The 21,844-nt window shown below is 42.6% G+C and overlaps 1 protein-coding gene across 1 annotated transcript in view; it reads left to right on the top strand.

Annotated features, from left to right (window-relative positions):
- LOC137370961 (rho GTPase-activating protein 20-like) overlaps window positions 1-21,340 on the top strand; it is a 126,258-nt gene extending 104,918 nt beyond the window's left edge. Inside the window, exons 11-15 of the mRNA XM_068032847.1 lie at window positions 2,346-2,507; window positions 7,004-7,113; window positions 10,818-11,007; window positions 15,673-15,790; window positions 19,403-21,340. Coding sequence (XP_067888948.1) covers window positions 2,346-2,507; window positions 7,004-7,113; window positions 10,818-11,007; window positions 15,673-15,790; window positions 19,403-21,255 — 2,433 coding nt within the window. The 3' untranslated portion in view covers window positions 21,256-21,340. The remainder of the gene's footprint in view (window positions 1-2,345; window positions 2,508-7,003; window positions 7,114-10,817; window positions 11,008-15,672; window positions 15,791-19,402) is intronic.
- Window positions 21,341-21,844: the final 504 nt, after the last annotated feature.

The raw sequence follows: 21,844 nt of genomic DNA on the forward strand, positions 1-21,844 counted from the left end.
CTGCTTGATGAACCATTGCTTTGGTGAAGTAAAGCAACATTTAGAAGCTATTCTATTCTCAAGTAAATGCAAATGGTTGGTAGTGGAAGTGACTGAGATGTGTCTAATAGAATTATTATTTACTTTATATAGCAGGACGGAAGACACCAAGTGTTGAAATGAACCCCACAAGCCAATAACCACAACAACTTGCATTTATAGAATACACTTTAACGTAAAGTGTATCCCCAAGGATGTTCATAGGTAGACATATGGAAAACAGACATAGAGCCCAGCTGGGAAAGAGAGATTAGGAAGGATAACCAAAAGCTTTGTTAAAGATATGGATTCTAGAGAGGTTTTTAAGGAGAGGCGAAGCAGTTTAGGGAGTGAGTGCCAATAAGTAGGATCTGGACACTGAACATGCCAGTGCCAATGACAGGGTGAAGCGAGGGGGAGGCATGAACAAGAGTCTGGAGTCAGAGGAACTCAGTATTGGCAGGGGGTGGGGTAGATGGCAGTTGCGGGTATGTTAATACCTTCTGGCTGTGGTTTCAGAGTTCGGTGGAGTGAGGCCATCAATTTAGAAACAAGGGGAAGGAATTCCAAGTGAAACAGCAATTTACTTGCTTTCAATGTAGTATACTGTTTTCGCTGCTCAAGATGTGGTCTCCTCTGCACTGGGGAAACCAAACACATACTGGGTGGCCGCTTTGCAGAACACTTTTGTTCAGTCCGCAAGCACGACCCCAAGCTTCCTGTCGCTTATCATTTCAATTCACTACCTTGCTCCCACTCTGATCTTTCTGTCCTTCGCCTGCGACAGTGTTCCAATGAAACTCAACACAAAGAACAGCACCTCATCTTTCAACTGAGCACTTTACAGCCTTTCACACTCAACATTGAGTTCAATAATTTTAGATCATAACCTTTGCCCCCAGTTTTTTTCTTTTTTGTGTTCTTTCTTGCTGGTTTGTTTTTTTCTCCCCCTCTTGTTTCTTTCTTAATCCCTTTACTTTGTGATCGGACGGCTGCTATCTTGCCATTCACATCTCATCCAAACACGTCTTTTGTTTGTTTACTTGTCCAATTACCACTGGCTGTGTGCCATGAAACTTTTTGTCATTTAATCTCTCCTACCCTCCACCCTATCATAGACCTTCCCTTTTGTTCTTCTCCCTTCCCTCCCCACCCCCTTCACTTACTCAAAACCTTTTCTAACTTTTCCCAGTTCTGATGAAAGGTCACCAACCTAAAACATTAACTCTGTTTTTCTGTCCACCGGTGCTGCCAGACTTGCTGAGCATTTCCAGCATTTTCTGGGTTTTTTTTCAGATTTCAAGTATCCGCAGTATTTTGCTTTTATGTTTGTGTGTGGGAAGGAATTTAAATTTGAGGCATGAGGATTGGGTGCCAATGTAGATTAATGAGAACATAAGTAATTGTTGAGCAGGACAGGATATGTACCAAGGAGGAGAGAGAAGCAGAGTTAACGTTTCAGGTCTGTGACCTTGCATCAGAACAGGACAGTTCTGATGAAAGATCACTGACCTGAAACATTAACTCTGCTTCTCTCTCCACAGATGCTGCTGGACCTACTGAGTATTTTCAGCACCTTTTGTTTTTATTTCAGATTTCCAGCATCTGCAGTATTTTGCATTTATTATTATGTACCAAGGAGGTCTGGACAAACAGGAATTTATGGAGGATGAAGGATGGGTAGTTAACGGGAGAGTTGGAGCAGTTGAATCTGGAGGTGACAAATGTATGGATAAGGGTTTCAGAGAACAGGAGCTGGTATAGGGGCAGAGGCAGGTACCATAACTGGGGTGGAAGCAAGTAATCTTTGTGATGAAGAAGACATGCAGTCTGAAGCTCAGTTCAGGGACGAACAAGACTCCAAGATTGCAAAAAATCTGGTTCACCCTGAGAAAATGTTCAGGGATGGGAATGGAATCAGTGGCAGAGGAATGGAGTTTTTGATGGGGATAAAGTCAATGGCTTTGGTTTTCCCAGTGTTTCGCTGCAGGAAATTACAGCTCAACCAAAACTAGATATTAGACAAGGGGTCTGACAGCACATAGTCAGTTGAGAGATCGAGAGAGGTGTTGGAGAGGTAGAGCTGGGAGTTATATGATAATAGTTCTACACACTGCTGTCCAAATTTTAAAACATGGAATATATATATCTACTGTCAGTGATCTTTCCCACACAAAATGAAGTCTTTCTTTGTCCTGTCTCTGGCAAGTATAGTTATTAGCTGTGTTTTGTCAGAGGATTAAAACAGAAGGCAGGTATACAACCTGCAATTAAATGGGTTTCATAACACATTCACCATGCTTTTTCCTTTTCTCTTTATATTTTAGGACATGCTTTCCTTTCTGTTACATGAAGGTCCATTCACCAGGGGCATTTTCAGACGTTCTGCTAATGCTAAAGCCTGCAAAGAGCTGAAAGAGAAGCTGAATTCTGGAGCTGAAGTGCACTTAGCCAGTGAATCTGTGTTTGTGACAGCTGCTGTATTCAAAGTACGTTAAGAGTGTGCACTCAGAATCCAAATTAAATTTTATTTCCATTTCCAGACTGAAGATTTCATTATACAGCTTTATTTTAATCGTGCATTAAGGATGAGATGGCCTAGAGGTTTGATGGGTTGGTACACTAGTGGTGTGGTAGGACATGGGGTAATGCTAATGATTCTCTGTATTTTCTCCCAATCTTGGATGAGTTTTCGATGTAAGTCAGCAAGCTAAGGCCAAGTGATTCCGTACTGGAAGGAATAGAATATCAGTGAGCCAATTGTTGGTTCCCTACTATTACATTGGCTGTTTCACCTAACTCAGCATAGACAAGGATCAAGTTAGTTTCTCTATTAAAATCAGGCCAGTGTACATTTCCTGAGTAAAATGAAGATCGCCAATCATCATGTGTAGATGCCCTACTGTGCTTAAGATATATTAAACTTACTGAACATAAAATGGTCCTTCCTTTACTTATCACTATGCAAATGAGGCATAAACAAATTAACTTCTGAGCTCCTATTTATCTAAATGTATTCCTAAGTGTCTACAATGGGCCTATTGTGTTGATTTGTTGATTCTAGATGATGTTTTCTGGTTATTTCACATTTCACTTGCCTCACCTCTTTGGGAATGCTGGATTGAAGTGTTACAGTAAACATTTCCCGTTGTGAATGAGCAGCTTTTGTGTTCAGTAAGTGAAAGACAGCAAGGAGGTAATGTGTGTATAAAGGAGATACCCATCCATATCTAATTTACTGACTTAAACCTGGCAAAAACTCACACAGCATTAACCCATAATTCTTTTTACACTGCAATCATAACTTTTATTTTCTTTAATGACATTTCTTTAAATCAAAATTCAGTAAAATTTTAGAAAAATGGAAATATATCAGAAATTAAGATTCAATGGTAACTTTGCAACTATATTTTTTCGACCTTTCTCTCCAACTCTGCTGAAATTGAGAACTCAGACAGGGGCACAGTTTCACAGGTGGTGGCAACAGCTAGTATCTTACTAAAAGGGACCACTCATTGGACTGGAATTAGTGCGGGCAGTAGGGCTCCTGCTGCCAAACCCAAAAGCAGCAGACGAACCCGTTTTGACCCAGGGCCGCATTTTGTCAGTGGCAGCCAATTAATTGCTGGCCAATCAGAGGGTCAGCAACCTCAATAGTGCCACTGGGAGCTGTGGCCACTGCTGGGGCTGCACCTGGAGGAGAAGGGCGCATCAATGGATGTGCGTCCTCACAGCCAGGTAAGTGGGGGTCTAGTCACGCCGGGGCCAGTCAGGCAGGCCCTGGTGAGGGGTGGGTGGTTAGTGAGGGCAGGAGACGTCGTTGCCTAAGGAGCGTCCATTGCTGCCGGGGAGGAAGGGCTTCTCTGTGGGTCAAAGAGGGCCCAAAAGAGAGGGACTCCCTGTCCAGAGCCATGCCAAGAGGCCCCTGGCAGTCCCCACGTGGTGGCGAAACCCCCGCTCCCCCACCACTGGTTAAATGCTGGCAGAGAGAGGAAGAGGCCGTGAATTGGCCACTTAAGTGGCTAAATTGGGCTTTGGGTGGGAGGGAAATCAGCCACCTCTCCTGCCACTGGCAAGATGGCATGGTGGTGGGAAGATGATGGGCACACCACCTGCCACCTTCTTGTGCCATCTTGCCAGCCTTCCTGCCTCTCAGCACATCCCCAAATCGCTGCTAAAATCCAGCCCCATGGAGTTCCAAATTTCCTCAGGGTCTGTTGTGCAGTACCCAGGTAAAGGGGGCAGAAGAATCCTGGTAGAGTCAGGAAATCGGGCATAATCTGTAAAAACTGGATGTCTTGCTAGAAGAGACACTGAAGGAAATTTCTGCAGATGGCAGAGACAGGCATGACATCAGATGAAGGCAGGACCAGCAGGAAGGAGCCCCATCAGAATTCCAGTGGCTTCTGCCCCCGAGCTCTTAATGATCTAGATGCCAGAATGATGCCAGTATTCTGGTCAACAGAAGCCTGTGTCTGAAACACCCCAGAAGACTGCCAGCAGCATCGGGTGAATCAACCCTCTTATAAAGGGCCAGTGTCAGAATTTAAAATTCTTTTAAGCTAGTTGCGTCTCTTGCCCCATACGTGGCTTGACAGTGCCACATTACCAGTGGGGGCCCCCAAGTAGTGGCCATACTGGTGCAGTGCCTCCTGAAAATATTTAAATTAGCTGACCCCAAAATGACCCCTGACCTCAGACACTCCAGTGGGACCAGGAGTAGAGGTCACAGTACTCCAGAAATTGTGAATATTATCAGTTGCCATATGAGTGTCTGGGTTGAATGATTGGCCACAAGCTGCAATGATAGTGCAATATATCATCGGTGAGTGGAGATTGACTCCCATTACTTGTCTTGCCAATTGAATATATACTTCATATTAAACTGTCCTTCAAGTAATCACCGATAAATCCATTTCTTGATTGATTTATTTCTCCTCCTCCGTCATCAACTAAAGGAAGAGTCCATGAAGGTGACTAGCCATCTCGGGACAGGAAAACAAATGGAAAAAGCTTGCAATTTTTAAAAAAAGAGCATAAATATGAATAACTTTTAGAGTTTCCCTTTTGTTCACTAAATGAAGAACATGTATGAATCTATTCAATTAATTCAGAGAAAACAGAATAACACTCCAATCCCACATTAAAATTATGGTTACAGTTAAACACTATATATGTTAAGAAACATATTTCAATTGAGGAATAGAGCAACTGTTCATTGAAACTAGTTTGCATTTCTTGGCATGGGACCATTATAAGCATCTTCCATCAGAGCAGCTGCTCGTAAAGTCATGTCTGGTAGAAAATGAATAATTTCAGTGTGATTCATTACGTAGAGGTAAAATAATTTTAAATACATCTAGAATTGTAAAAATGTAAATATAATTGATACAATTTTCTGATTTCTGAGTTACGTGTAGAGTATAATAAATCATTAGCTGCTGAAAATTTTAATAGAAGTAAAAAGAAAATTTGGGAAAGTTTGATGTTGATCAGTGATTCAAAAAATAATTTTAGTTTTTCTTCTAAATGGTTTCCCTAAGTCTGCAACACGTAAAACTGCAAACTGTGACTCAGACATTGAAATGGAAAAAGTTTTTAAAAACACAAGAATTTTTACATAGAGGGAAAGGCCATTTCACTCTAGAAGGAATTTCATGTCCTCATAATGTCCCAAAACACATGAGATAAATGACCAGATAATTTATTTGATCTAAGGGCTAAATGTTAGCTAGAACACATCTTTGTTCTTTATTGCCATGGGATTTTTACATCCACTAGAACAGGCAGCCAGAGCCCATCCAAAAGACAACTTCCCTCACTGAAGTGTCAGCCTAAATTACATACTCAAGTTTTTGGTGGATTCGAACCTACAACCTTCTGACTCAGAGTCAAGGGTGTTACCATTGAGCCTATCCCTTTTTAACAAACCTGACCAACCCAGCCACCTCACCATATCTTTAAATCTCCTCTCTCTCTAAACACATCTAATTGTCTTGTGAATCCACTTATAGCTTCCATTTAATGGACTTCTTCCAACAGTCTCTGAAGCAGTCTTGCTTATTTTAGTTACAACAAGGGATGAACTCTGAAATGTTGTCCATAAACAAAAGTAGCTTTTTGCTGCCTGGAAAAGGTCGACATTTTCCACAAAATGAGCAAGCAACTGCCTCAAATGTTTAGATTTTTCAAATTTCTCCTCTCCTCTCTTGAACATGCTAACTGCTTCTGGAGCACCATCATGCGGGCAGCAGCCCTTCACTACCTCAACCAAGTAACAAATCTTCAAGTGTGAACAAAAAGAGAGTTGGCAGACTGTTGGACTGTGGGGGCATCACACTTGCGTCTGATTCTGCCTTCACACCCAGTTCACACATGCACACTCTCCAGTAGGATTCTTTTTGTTCTGTGAGGAGCAGGTACCCTGCCTGATTTTTCCCTTCCTTAGCCCAGGAGTACATAGGCCAAGTACAGCATCTTTGTATACTCTGGCAGAGTACCTGCCAATGTGTATAGCCATTTCCATTTGGGAGGGCCCTGGTCTCCATGACCAAGTCTCTACAACAAAACATTAAAATGCTTTCTGATTGACCAGAGAAAGCATGATTTGAGTAAGCTGAGGAAATCAATATCTGTCTGCTTGTCCGTCTCCCAGGAAGGAATAAGTTGCTTCAGACAGCACTTAACAGTCGATCTGAAACAACCCAATGTACTGAGACAGGCAATTCTGAGATGAGAAAGTATCGGTAGCGGGCACCCCATGTGCAGAGATAAGTGATACTAGCAGTACTTGCTTCAAATATGTGGCTGTCTGGTTTGACAATGATGAGAACTGTAATATTGGGCTATCCATTTAGAAGCATTACCTGCTTTAAAAATCGTTTGATGCTTTGAAAAGTTCCAAAATACGAAACTGTAACAGCTGTAATATTTAATTTTCAAATATTTTGTTTCATGAATATATTTTTATTTATTGAAAATTCAGGATTTTCTTCGGAATATTCCTGGAAGCATCTTTTCCTCAGACCTCTATGATGATTGGATGGCAGCAACAGAGAGGAGAAGTCACGAGGAGAAAATAAAAGAAATTCAAAGGCTGGTAAAATGTTTTCATGGGAGCATCATCATGGTGATGTAAGGCTGCATGGGAAGCTAGCAGACATCGAAATCAATGAGGCAGACATGAGGTGGGCAGATGGCTGCAAGATTTTGGAAGATGGGGTTCACAGAAAAAAGCTGTATTGCAATAAAAATAATCTCCCCTTTCTTCGCCCAACCATGACACATAGAAAAACAGCCACTTAAAGCACAAGTAAATCTCTTTATTATTCATTCATAGGATGTGGGTGTCGCTAGCAAGTCCAGCATTTATTTCCCATCCCTAGTTGTCCTCAAAAAGGTGGTGATGAGCCACCTCCTTAAATCGCTGCAGTCCATATCCTGAAAGTCCTCCCAGCGTGCTATTAGGGAGTTACAAAATTTTGATCCAGCGATGATGAAGGTACAGCGACATATTTTCAAGACAGGATGTCTGTGACTTGCTGGGGAAGTTGGAGATGGTGGTATTCCCATGTGTCTGCTGCTCTTGTTCTTCGAGGTGGTAGAAGTCACGGGTTTGGGAAGTGCTACAGTGCTTCTTGTAGATGGTACACACTGCAGAATAAGGGGCAGGCCATTTAGGACTGAGATGAGAAGGAATTTCTTCACTCGGAGAGTGGTGAATCTTTGGAATTCGCTGCCCCAAAGGGCTGTGGAGGCTTGTTCGTTCAGTATGTTCAAGATTGAGATTGATAGATTTCTACATGTTAAAAACATCAAGGGTTACGGATTTAGTGCAGGAAAATGGTGTTGAAGTAGAAGATCAGCCATGATCTCATTGAATGGCGGAGTGGTCTCAAAGGGCTGAATGGCTGACTCCTGCTCCTATCTCTTGTGTTCTTGTGCAACCATGGTGCATTGGTGGTGGGTGGGGTGCCAATCAAGTGGGCTGCTTTGTCCTAGATGTTGTCGAGCTCCTTGAGTGTTGCTGGAGCTGCGCTGATCCAGGCAAGTGGAGAATATTCCATCACACTCCTGACTTGTGCCTAGTAGATAGTGGACAGGAGGTGAGTTACTCATCACAGAATTCCCAGTCTTTGACCAGCTCTTGTAGCCACAGTTAGCTGCTGGTCAATGGTGTCCCCTAGGATGGTGATGGTAAGGAATTCAATGATGGTAATGCCATTGAATGTCAAGGAGAGGTGGTTAGATGTTCTCTTGTTGGAGATGGTCATTGTCTGGCACTTGTGTGGCACGGATGTTATTTGCCACTTATTAGTCCAAGCTTGAATGTCATCCAGGTCTTGCTGCATGTAGGCACAGACTGCTTCATTATCTGAGGAGTTGCAAATGAAATTGCACACTTTGCAATGACCAGCAAACATCCCCACACCTTTGATGGAGGGAAGGTCATTGATGAAGCCGTTGAAAATGGTTGGGCCTAGGACACTGCTCTGAGGAACTCTTGCAGCAATGTCCTGGGGTTAAGATGATTGGTCTCCAACAACTATACCATCTTCCTTTGTGCCAGGTATGACTTCAGTCAGTGAAAATTCACATTGACTTCAATTTTACTCGGGCTCCTTGATGCTTGGTCAAATGCTGCTGTGACATCAAGGACAGTCACTCACACCTCAGGTCTCCAACTCCCAGGGTCACTCCCTCCTGATGTAAACCACTGTGCTGACACCTCCAGTGGGCCTGTCCTGCCAGTGGGACAGGGCATACCCAGGGATGGTGATGGAGAAAGCTGGGACATTGGTTGAAAGGTGTTATTCTGTAAGTATAACTGTGTTGGGCTGTTGCTTGACGAGGTTGTAGGACAGGTCTCCCAATTTTATTAAAAGAACCTTTAGTAAAGGCAGGTCTTATAACTATATAAAGTGCATATATAACCTACAGTATGTGACCCAAGGCCCCTGTGAGGGGAAATGCGGTAGCAAGGGGAATCCTGGAAATTCTGGGGACCAAGAGTTCCTGCCAAATCGAGCACAGGGCCTCATTATCAGTTTCTGTATCCCACCCAGCAGCTGGTATCCCACCCGAAAAGCCAGGCCGGCTACCAGGCAGGAAAGCCAATGGCAGGAAGCCATAGCAGCTGGTGCGGAAGATCGTGGCTTGGTGGGGGAAGGGTGAATCTGGGAGGGGAAGGGTGGAGGGAGAGTGGGGTTAGACCTATCTCTGGAGGGAGGATGCAAAGGACAGAAGTGAAGCCAAGGTTTGCTTGATGGAGCCAGAGGGAGCGCTGCTGTTTCTCCTGCTGCATCTGGCTACTTCCATCTCCATTTAACTCCTGGATTTCCTGAGCTGTGGGAAACTTGGCCAACAGCTGATGAATTTCAATCAGGCTCCCAACTGGAAAGAATCTAAATGGGAGAAAAACTGGCCATTTAGACAGATAAGCAGGAGAGGAGCCTTGGGAGACAGTTGGATCAAGAGGTTGGGTCATTGGCTGCTAAAATTGAACAATGAAAGGGAACGATCAGTGATAAGAAATGCAAAGAGGAGATAGTTAGTGGGGTGGGATGGGAGGAAGTCCAGGGCAACTGACTGGAGTAAGCAATTTACAAAACGTTTAACCATTATTTTTACACTTTTATAACAACAACAACTTGCCTTTAAATAGTAAAACATTCCAAGGTGCTTCACAGGAGTGTTATTGAAACAAAATTTGACACCAAGCCACAAAACGAAATATTAGGGCAGGTGACTAAAAGGAGTGTCTTAAAGGAAATGAGGGAGATAGAGAAGTGGAAAGGTTTAGGAAGGGAATTCCACAGCTGTCAATGGTGAAGCAATGAAAACTGAGGATGCACAAAAGTGGAGGAATGCAGAGATTTTCGAAACGCTTATCAATATGAACATGGCTGCAGGTGACTGCAACAGAGGCTCAAAAGTGAGGCTACCTCACAGTGACACTTGGTGGCCTGAAACTGAAAGTAGATTCAACTAGTTTTTCTGGTATTAATTCTCAATATACTATGTAGCAGTTGTTCCAGCTTTAAAGGTTACATGACATTTAACATTTTAAAAGAAACTTTACCATATTGCCACCTACAGGTGTAACAAATACTGCAATTAAATAGTGACACTTTTATAATGGAATTTTCCATAGATTGACCTGACGTAACCGTTTCAATGAGTTTTGAGAAGACTCTCTGGGCAATTTTAACCTATAATGTGTTGTCTCTAACTTTTAAATACAGCGGTTGTGCCTCTGTGGTATAAAAAAAATTAACAACAGTAAACTCCAATTGCACTCAGAAGAGGTTCTTGGATTTTTTAAAAACTTTTCAGCAAATTTTCAAGTTTTTGTAATAACAAAAGACTTAATTGTATAATCCCGACTGGAACTGAAAAGAGACGTTTCTGCGTGATTCCATGATTCACAGTGGGAAGCAGTGCTCTGAAGAAAGGATAGTGTGTCTGTAATTTCCCCTGATATGCTCCTTACGACTGTCGCTCCCATTCTGAAGGATCGAAAATCCGTATTCAGAAGCAAAATAAAGATATCTCAGATATAGTAAGCTTTAAAGCCATCAAGTACCAATGTATTTTCTACAAGTATTTAGTCTTGGATACAAATATTTACTTATGGCTTAAGAACTCTTATGAATGATCTCACTATTAGAAGGGGGGGGGGGGGGGGGGAATCAACGATCAAAACAATACAAAGGTGGTCCTTCCTGCGTTCCCTAACGTGACAGTAGCATCTAAAAAGAGTCCTTCAATGTTCTATTTTAACTTCTCATTTTCTCCAGATTGCTGGAGCAACTTCCAAAACTCAATACCCTCCTCCTATATCATGTGTTTGGAGTACTTCACAACATTGAGCAGCAGGCTGACGAAAACCAGATGAACGCCTTTAACTTGGCAGTCTGCATAGCGCCCAGCATCTTGTGGCCTCCCACACCCTGCAGCCCCGAGATAGAGAGCGAGTCAACAAAAAAGGTGAGGTTGCTACTGCTGACAGTCAGGTGATCTCGAGGTGGTGTGACACACAAACCTTACAGTGAAAACATTGTGCAAAGTGTTCCAAATCATGCTGTGCTTTTGAGTGTACAAGATCGTTTAACGATTTTACCGGATTCTGTGTCTACGTTTATTTAATTTATTCTGCTATTACATATACAGTGGAGCCCTGTTTTATTGAATACTGAGCCCAGGTGACTTTTTTGTATGCAACTTGAGTATCACTGAGTATAAAAGGTTGAGTTAAACCTGATTACAGCAGGGATAACAGCCATTGAGGGCTTCGCTGTCCCTTGTGCTATTGAATAAGATTAGTAATTTTGTCTCTGGTTCATTTACCTTAATATGTGAAGTTAAGATATACTTGATTCAGTCCCTCGCTGGTCAAGGCTCCCTTCAATTTATACCAATATTTTTCAATTCATTATTTATTTTAACATAACATAATAAAAGAATAGATGTGACTAAGTATTCCTAGTAGAAAAACACAACATGTGTCATGTTGGACCATTTTATGTGGTTTTCAACACAGCCATTTAGTTAACTCTTGTGCTGAATTCAGTGTGCCCATTAGAGTTCATTAATGAGGTTCGCACTACAGCTTCTCTGGATGTTAGCTGAAGGAACTGATATTTAACTCTGCCTAAATAGGACTTTGTAGGTGTTTTGATAATCATCACTCTCCATTGACTGCTTCTGGAGCAGGGAGGACAGCATTAGAGGAGATGTGCCATATAGCCTGGCTAAATGTCCAAAATTATTACTGCCTGTTGCTTACGTAATACTGCCCTGTAAATAGGCCTTCCCATGGAGCAAGCAGCAATCAGTGACAGAAGGTGACCCCAACCAGAAAAGTCTCAGCTGTAAGGCATAAGTGAAGGGCACATTCAAGACATAGGCCATCTGCACATGTTCCCAAATAAAGCATCACCTCTACTGGCCCCAATAATGCATCGAAAGTCATCAATACTACAGCATTTTCCCCCAACTACCTTAATTTGCCTCACACCAAAATAACTATTAGTGTAGATATTGAAAGATTGTTTCCATTGGTTGGCAAATTGGAAACAGCAAGGCACTGTCCCAAGATCAAAAGAACATGGGGGGGGGGGAGGGGGGAAAGGTAGAATCATTTTTTTTCACACAGAGAGTTATTAGAACTTGGAATGCTTTATCACACGTGGTTATTGAGGCAGAGACTAGAACATCAATTAAATAGGAATTGTGTAAGGATTTGAAAAGGAAGAATATAAAAGGATATGAAGAAAGGGCAGGAAAATAGGATTGAGGTAGAGAACAGTAAATAACTGGATCGACAGTCTGTTATACATCGGTCAGTCAACTCCAATAGTGGAGGGCCTATAATAACTAACAGTAACACATGCACAGAATTCCACGACACATCATAGTGCAAGCCATCCCAACTATTAACCCGTACACTTTATTTTGTAGATCTGTTCAGTGTGTTTTGCCCCAGTACTTCCTTGTTGTGAAAATGTACAGTATATATTTTCTACTTCCCGTGTGCTCCTGCAGATGGTGTCCTCAGTTAATTTTAATGCGTGGAAAATCATAGAAAGTGTGTGTCCAAATTTCCACTAGGCAATCCTGGTAGGTGTGGTACTGTACCAGGAGTATGAACTTGTAAAATTGTTAATGGTTATCATGTACATTGATCAAAAACAAATGAATTTAAACTCAGAAATGTCAAGGGTTTTATGTAATTGAAATATGACCATGAATGGGGACAAATGCTGACAATCAATAGTTACTCTCAGTGAGCATGAAACATTCACTTTGAAGCTTGTTTTTGTTGTTTCGATAAATAGGTAAAATGGAATTTGTGTTAGAACCTAAATATTGAAGGAATGGTCTGTGTATTGAATAGAATTCTGTTTGTAGAGCTGTCCCTATCTTCTTCTTCTTCTTCTTTGGCCTCCTTGTCTCGAGAGACAATGGGTAAGTGCCTGGAGGTGGTCAGTGGTTTGTGAAGCAGCGCCTGGAGTGGCTATAAAGGCCAATTCTAGAGTGACAGGCTCTTCCACAGGCACTGCAGATAAAATTGGTTGTCGGGGCTGTTACACAGTTGGCTCTCTCTTTGCGCCTCTATCTTTTTTCCTGCCAACTGCTAAGTCTCTTCAACTCACCACTCTTTAGCCCCGCCTTTATGGCTGTCCGCCAGCTCTGGCGATCACTGGCAACTGACTCCCACGACTTGTGGTCAATGTCACAGGACTTCATGTCACGTTTGTAGACGTCTTTAAAGCAGAGACATGGACGGCCGGTGGGTCTGATACCAGTGACGAGCTCACTGTACAATGTGTCTTTGGGTATCCTGCCATCTTCCATGTGGCTCACCTGGCCAAGCCATCTCAAGCGTCGCTGGCTCAGTTGGGTGTATATGCTGGGGGTGTTGGCTACCTCGAGGACTTCTGTGTTGGAGGTACGGTCCTGCCACCTGATGCCAAGGATTCTCCAGAGGCAGCGAAGATGGAATGAGTTGAGATGTCGCTCTTGGCTGGCACACGTTGTCCAGGCCTCACTGTCGTAGAGCAAGGTACTGAGGACACAGGCTTGATACACTCGGACTTTTGTATTCCGTGTCAGAGCGCCATTTTCCCACACTCTCTTGGCCAGTCTGGACATAGCAGCAGACGCCTTTCCCATGCGCTTGTTGATTTTTGCATCGAGAGACAGGTTACTGGTGATAGTTGAGCCTAGGCAGGTGAACTCTTGAACCACTTCCAGAGCGTGGTCTCCGATATTGATAGATGGAGCATTTCTGACGTCCTGTCCCATGATGTTCGTTTTCTTGAGGCTGATGGTTAGGCCAAATTTGTTGCAGGCAGCCGCAATCCTGTCGATGAGTCTGTGCTGACACTCTTCTGTGTGGGATGTTAACGCGGCATCGTAAGCAAAGAGGAGTTCCCTGATGAGGACCTTCCATACTTTGGTCTTCGCTCTAAGACGGGCAAGGTTGAACAACCTGCCATCTGATCTTGTGTGGAGGAAAATTCCTTCTTCTGAAGACTTGAACGCATGTGAGAGCAGCAGTGAGCTTAGTAGTTATATAGGCAAGGAAGAGCACAGGTTCAATCTCCATCTGTACTATTAGCATTTCCAGAATTGGTACTGCAATCAGCCTCTGCATTATCCCAGGATATTTGGCCAGAATTCCCAGTTTCTGCTGCGGAAGAGACAGTGAAAGTGTGTGTGTGTGTATGTGTGTGCGCGTGCGCACGCATGTGAGGTATGTGATAAGTGAGGAGTGGAGAGGATTGGGCAAGATTGCATTTCTCCTTTTTTTGAACTGCTTGACAGGCTCACGCTGGAAAAGCAGCGACTTGGGTGTCTGCCCCTTGCAGCCTCTTGTGAATGATCCCCAGACTTAATGAAAGAATAAATCAAGGCAAAAAATTGGAAACAAGATACAGTTTCTTTAGAACCTGCAATTTCTTTTCAAGAAACTCTGTGAAGAAACAGAAAATGTTGTGTAAGTGAATTGGTGTTACACACCACCTTAATACAGTGTTGCTCCTCTGCTGTAATAGTACAGGACCATCCCAGTGTTAGACTGCTCCATGGGTGTAGGGCCTTTCCAAGAGTGTAGGGCGGCTCCTAAAGTGTAGGACTGCATTCCAGTAGTACAAGATTGTTCCAATAGTGTACATTTATGATTCAAACATCAGCAACACTGCAATTCTGTAATTGTAAGCAAATAGAGGCCAGCATCGCCAGAAGAAATGTGATGGGAAATCACCTGATTACCTCACTACCAATTCAAACATTTTAATTTAAAAATGTATTTGGAAAGAAATAATGAGAGTAAAATTCGACTTTGGCAAGGGTAGAAAATGGACAGAAGAGGATCGGCCGCCACCAATTACACACCTGACCTGATTTTCCTTTCCATTGTAATCAATGCAATACCAGACCATTGGAGAGGCTCTGTGCTACTGGAGCGATCCTACACTATTGGAGTACGGTCTTACACTCTACAAGCACTATACATTCTTGGAGAGGCCCTGCACTATTGGAGCTGACTTGACCGGTGTATAATAGACTGCCGATCTACTAGCTCCCATCTTGTGCCCCTGGCAAAGTTGAATTTTACCCCCAATGCATTTCCCCCTTACATTATCTGAATTTTAAGAAAATAATTTGATTGGAGAATATTGTTAAACAACATCCATATCATATGAATTATTCCCTATTTCAGCTTTTCACACATTCTGAAGTCTCAAAACTGTGAAAAGCAAGTTTAATGTTTGTATGGTTAGCTCTAAATTGCTTTGGGATTTCAAGTATCTATATTTTTCAAGTATGCCAACTAAAATATTTTTTCCAAGAATTCTCTGCTTGTTTTTGGACAGCTCTGCTCGTGGGGAATGTGTGGGTTAACAGCACTTGGCTTCTCTCTGCTCCAGGCTTCATATTGTGGCTTGATGGGACGTGCCACATCTGCTGCACCACTTTCCTACTTCTGGAAAAGGCAGAACAGTTGCACATTTGACTCCATGCAAATGCTCTGCATCCTGCAGTCATCTGTTTGCTGACAATGTGAAGCATGTGGTATCAGCATGAGTTCTTGGAACAGAATTTTACAACAATGAACTCACACTTCTGGCCTTTCTTCTTCTGCAGGTTGCCTTGTTTGTGCAGTTTATAATTGAAAACTGCTGCAGGATCTTTGGAGATGTCTTCACTTCCCTTTTTGGAGTGTTATCATCAAGGAAGTGTGAAAGTAGAGATGATGGGTCAGGTAAAGAAGCTGTTATCCTGTCAACTATATTTAAAATAATAAAACAAATGAATTTATGTTTTGACCAAGGGCTACAATTAACCAACAATTAATCACTGATTTTTTCCCCCCCTGGCATTAGCACAATATTGAAGATTTTTTTTCCTTAACTAACTTATGGCCGTGGTTCTCAAACTTTTTTCTCTGCTGACCACTTAGGCGGGGCAAAGGAGCCCGTGGACCATTTACTGGATCGACCCCCACCTGCTTTCGCTTGCCACCCCAAAAATACACATCAGAACTAATGTGAAGAATGATGCTGCTTTTGATCAGACACCAATGAAGTGATGTTTGATTCCAAGCTGGAGAGCTTCAGTCTCGTGTCAGGCGCCATGTTCCTCCTGTTTGTTTTCAGCCCAAAAGTATTGAAAATCTGATCTCGCAGTTGTATGTTATTGGGCATGGCAGCAGGTGTTTCAGAGCTGTATCGGAAGTCCAGGATACTTGGACCATACATGGAGCCAAAAGTCCATCAAACATTTCTAGCTGAAACCAGGTGTTTCAGAGACACACTTTGAGAACCACTGCTTTATGGCACAAAGTTAGAAATAGCAAACAAATGATGACATGTACTACAGGTCACCTTTAAGTTTTTCTTTTATTTTGCAGAGAAAATGGGTTAGCTGTGATTGCTTATAGACAGCATATCTGAATTTGACTGTTTTAATAGGATTTCTAGGTTGAAACCTTTTCATTTTATTCGTTCCTGGGATGTGATGTTGCTGGCTAGGCAAGCATTTATTGCACATCCCTAATTGCCCTTGAGAAGGTGGTAGTGAGCTGCCTTCTTGAACCGTTGCAGCCCATGCAGTGAAGGTGCAGTTAGGAAAGGAATTCCAGGATTTTGACCCAGTGACTGTGAAGGAACAGTGATATAGTTCCAAGTCTGGATGGTGTGTTACTTGGAAAGGAAGTTGGTGGTGTTCCCATGTGTCTGCAGCCCTTGTCCTTCTAGGTGGTGGAGGCCATGGATTTGGGAGGTACTGTTGAAGGAGTCTTGTGCATCTTGTAGATGGTACACGCTGCTGCCACTGTGCACTGGTGGTGGAAGGAGTGAATGTTTAAGATGGTGGATGGGGTGCCTGTCAAATGGGCCGCTTTTTTCTTGATGGTGTCAATCTTCTTGACTGATTTTGGAGCCACACTCATCCAGGCAAGTGCTCCTGACCTATGCCTTGTAGATGGTGGACAGGCTTTGGGGAGTCAGGAGGTGAGCTACGGACTGCAGAATTCACAGCCTCTGAACTGCTCTTGTAGCCACGGTATTCATAAGGCTGGTCTAATTAAGTTTCTGTTCAATGGTAACCTCCAGGATGTTGATATTGAGGGATTATGTATTTTCTTATGATTCAGCGATGGTAATGCTATTGAAAGCCAAGGGGAGATGGTTAGATTCTATCTTGTTGGAGATGGTCATTGCATGACACTTGTGTGGCATGAATGTTAATTGCCACTTGTCAGCCCAAGCCTGATGTTGTCCAGGTCTTGCTGTATGTGGACATGGACTGCTTCAGTATCTGAGGAGTTGCAAATGTTTTAAAAGTTTTTCTGGGATCTTCTTTGGTCTCCTTATCTCGAGAGACAATGGGTAAGCGCCTGGAGGTGGTCAGTGGTTTGTGAAGCAGCGCCTGGAGTGGCTATAAAGGCCCAATTCTAGAGTGACAGGCTCTTCCACAGGTGCTGCAGAGAAATTTGTTTGTCGGGGCTGTTACACAGTTGGCTCTCCCCTTGCGCCTCTGTCTTTTTTCCTGCCAACTGCTAAGTCTCTTCGACTCGCCACACTTTAGCCCCGCCTTTATGGCTGCCCGCCAGCTTTGGCGGACGCTGGCAACTGACTCCCACGACTTGTGATCAATGTCACAGGATTTCATGTCGCGTTTGCAGACGTCTTTAAAGCGGAGACATGGACGGCCGGTGGGTCTGATACCAGTGGCGAGCTCACTGTACAATGTGTCTTTGGGGATCCTGCCATCTTCCATGCGGCTCACATGGCCAAACGCCGCTGACTCAGTAGTATGTATGAGCTGGGGGATGTTGGCCGCCTCGAGGACTTCTGTGTTGGAGATCAAACCTGCAACAATTCCACCAAAGCTGGTAATTGATGCAAAATTAACTAGAGGACCAGCTGAAATATAACATTAAAGTAATAAGAAGGAATTACTTAAATAAGGGGAATGTTCAGTCTCTTCAGTACATTAGTGTACCAAACACCAAGGAGGACCATAGTGCCCCAATGTAGCAAACAGCGGGTCATTGTTGTACGAAATACAATGATCCCATCACTGTATTAAGAATGATTGGAATGTTATGTAGAAATGTAATTATACACAGATTGAAAATTCTCCTTTTGCAGTTTCTTTTTGAAATTGTGTTCATCACTAAAGCAGTATTTTAATGCTGAGAATGAGGAAGCTGGCACAATTTGACTGCAGATTCTACAGCTGCACTCCTGCTGCTGTTGTTCTTGAGATTTGTTCCTCTTTTATCTTAGTAACCAGAAGAGCTAGAACTACGTACTCTGGTAACTAAAGCAAAAACTTATAGAAAGCCTGTGGTATATGCAGTGAAGGTCATGTGTATGCCACTTATTCCTTTGTTCCATAAAGTGATGTTAGGTGCTGGCTGCAGGTAAACCTACTTATAGGCATTTATATTACATGCAAACCTGTACTGAGTAGATCAGGAAAGAATTATGAATTCTTCAAGATTTGTTTATATCACAGGTATAAGCTTTGGTCATTGATAATGTTCTTACCTCGACTCAGAGGGAAGTGGGTTTAAGCTCCACTCCAGAGAATTGAGCACATAATCTAGGCTGGCACTCCAGTGCAGTACTAAATGGGTGCTACTCTGTCAGAGGTACTGTCTATCAAATGAGATGTTAAAATGAGGCCCCAGCTGTCCTCACAGATGGACATAAAAGATTCCATGGCATTACATGAATCTTGGTGAACATTTATCCCTCAGCCAACACAACCAAAACAGATTATCTGGTCATTTATTTCATTTCCATTTGTGGAAACATGCTGTGTGAAAATTTTGACTGCTTTGTATCCCTATGTTACAATACTTCAAAAGCACTTCATTGGCCCTAAGACACTTTGGAACATCTGAGGATGTGTAAGGTGTTATGTGAATGCAGGTTCTTTCTTCACTTGCCAGAAAAAACAATCACTTTTACCTGAGAGTTTCAAGATTATGAAGAATACTGACAAAATTGATGCAAGCAAATTGTTCGCTACAGTGGAGGATTCAGGTACTAGGGGCCACATTTAGAAACAAGAATTAGGATGAGACATTTGGAGGAATATGTTCATCGAAAGGGCAATAAGCATGTTGAATAAATTAACAGGAAAGGCCATTGAATGGATTTAGTAAATTATTTCAGGAAGCAATTAAGTGCATCTCTCAAGTTAAGAAGGATAGAGAAATATGATGAGCAAATGGAATGGTGAAACTGAACTATTAAAAAAGGATGGCCTTTTAGGGCCAAATGGTCTTATCCTGGTCATAATAGTTCTTCTGTTACAACATGGTCAGCCAAACATTTATGTTTTCTGCTTCCTCTTGCAGATCTCTCTTCATTTCAAATGCATGATTCCTCTTATGATAGTCTGGAAAATGAGCTCAACGATGACATTGATTCTCCATCATCTAACCTAACAGCAAAGAGAAGCCAAGACAATAGAAGCAGGGATTCTGTTCTGGCCTGGAGCGACTGTGATCTTGACCAACCTGAGGATGAAGAAAGTCATGTAAAAGACTCATTGAAAATAAAGCCCTGGCAAATTCCTGCAGCTTCCCAGAATAAAAATGTGAGCTGTCAGTTTTCTAAAACTGACCTCCTGGACTCCAACATTTATAGCTACTCCATCTGCAAGAGGCTCAGAGGCCCCAGAAGACACAGACGGTGTTCAGAGCCCAATATATTTCCTCCTGCTTCACAGTTTGCTCAACTTTGCCAGAATCACAAGACTGTGATCCGTAAAACTAGCTGTGATGCTGTGATGACTCAGTCAGATGAGAACTACCTTGCTCAATTGCAAATGCTACAAATTGAGGGCCAGAAACTCAAAAACTACAGTCTACACAAGGGCATTGACCTGGACAAGTCCAGCAATGACAGTCATAAAGTTCCACAGAAGGGATCACACAGCAGTAGCCGACTTCAGCCACCTCCACCCCTCAAACTTAATAATTCCTCAACGACTAGCAGTTCTAGTTTGTCTTCTCCTGGCACTTCACCCTCAGGCTCCTCGATGAGTTCACTTGATAGTGCTTTTGCACATAATGCAGAATACTGCATGTTCACCCCAAATGAAACCTTCTCACCATCCTGTTCTGCCACGCAGGGTCAGAAAGGCCAAACAGCTTTGCTAACTAGCTCCAGTATCTCGAAACACTTTTCTGGCCTCCTGTCTCCTGTACAGGGTTCTGGCATAGCTATTGCTTCCTCCTCCACTGCACTAGAAAAACACAAGAGAACTACTAGCCTGACAGAGGAAAGCTCTAAATGCATCACTGAGAAGAGCCTGGTCACACTGCACCCCAATAGTTGGCTGAAGAATAATGGAAGTTGGACACTTAGAGGAAGGGAGAAAGGATATAAGATTAAAGGCAAGCATGGTACACTCTGTGAAGTAGATAAAGAACAGATCTATGGCAAGTTAACTGTTTCTGCAGTGGCTGCGGACAATATGGCTCAAAATATGGACAGAAGCCAATCGGTTAAATCACCTTCCTATTGGGAGCCAGTCAGGTCACCACTGCAAAATACAGTTGCCAAGGGAAAAGGATTGATTGTCCAATCTTCGAAGCTTTTACTCCAACAGGGACATTCTGATTCACAGGAACCCACGGACAGCTCCATTGCTTGCGGATCTCCTCTGTTGAGTATGAAGACTTCTCCAGGACAGAGTAGACTTAATCAAATTCCTCGGACTGTCTTTTATGGACAAAATTCGGCGTTATGTCTTCAGTCAACACCACGTCAACAGTCACGCTCATTCATGCCGGTGGAAAAGTTTGCCCAAAGAGAAGCTGATCAATGCTCTTCTGAATTGGTAACTCCTGCTCACAGGGCCACTCAGAGCCATGAGGATCTCTGTGGGAGTGCAGCTAATACAGATCTATCCGAGGAAAGGGGCGGGATGTTCCAGGAGAAGAAACTATTTCCATCGACAAGTGGACCACACACAGCTGAGCAGGAGCTTCATAGTAGGTGCTCCGTTGCTCTTTTCCATAGTGCAGCTAAAGCAGTTAAGGATTATTTTTTTCAGATGGATGCTGAGAACAGTTTGATAAAAACACAGGAAGTGACTGACGCTGTGATCCAGAGCAAGAAGGAATGGCAAAAGAAGTCCTGCAGTGATCCAAAATTTGAAGACTTTGAACAAGCGTTTTTCTCAGAGGAGTCTTATGTGTAAAGACTTGTTTGTAGTGTCGTAATATTTCTTTAAAAACCTATTTGAAGATATGTTAACTCTGGCTGAATTCAAGCTGCCTTGTAACAATATTACAACATAGTTCTTAACACGTAGTCTAAATAGCTGTATGTGCATTTTTGACAATGTCCAATTTGATTTTTTATGCATATGCTTAAGATATTTGCATGTCTTGTATGAAATAATCTTCTTGTCCTCTGAAAAACAAAAATGTTTATACTTTTAATTCAAAAAAATTAAGGTGTTCAAAAATAACTACTATATTGTTTAAAAAACAGGCTGCAACGCGGGGATATGCAAAGAACTGTTCTGACACTTCTGCTCTGCCCTGAAAATGTATGATGACATTATAGTGGGTATAAGTGAATTATCAACATTGGCTCCCAGACACATGCGCAGTGAAATAACATCCATCACCTTGGCTACAGAAAAATTAATAAATAGAGAGGTAGCAATGTAAATAAATTGATATTTCAAGGCACCAGGCATGAACTAATTGGGCATGAATTTCCACCTTACATTTCCACACAATTGGTAAGCTTGCGGTCTAAGCTGCAACAGTAGAGCAGGT

The sequence above is a fragment of the Heterodontus francisci genome, chromosome 6 (assembly GCF_036365525.1).
Source record: "Heterodontus francisci isolate sHetFra1 chromosome 6, sHetFra1.hap1, whole genome shotgun sequence".
In the NCBI taxonomy this organism is placed as follows: Eukaryota; Metazoa; Chordata; class Chondrichthyes; order Heterodontiformes; family Heterodontidae; genus Heterodontus; species Heterodontus francisci.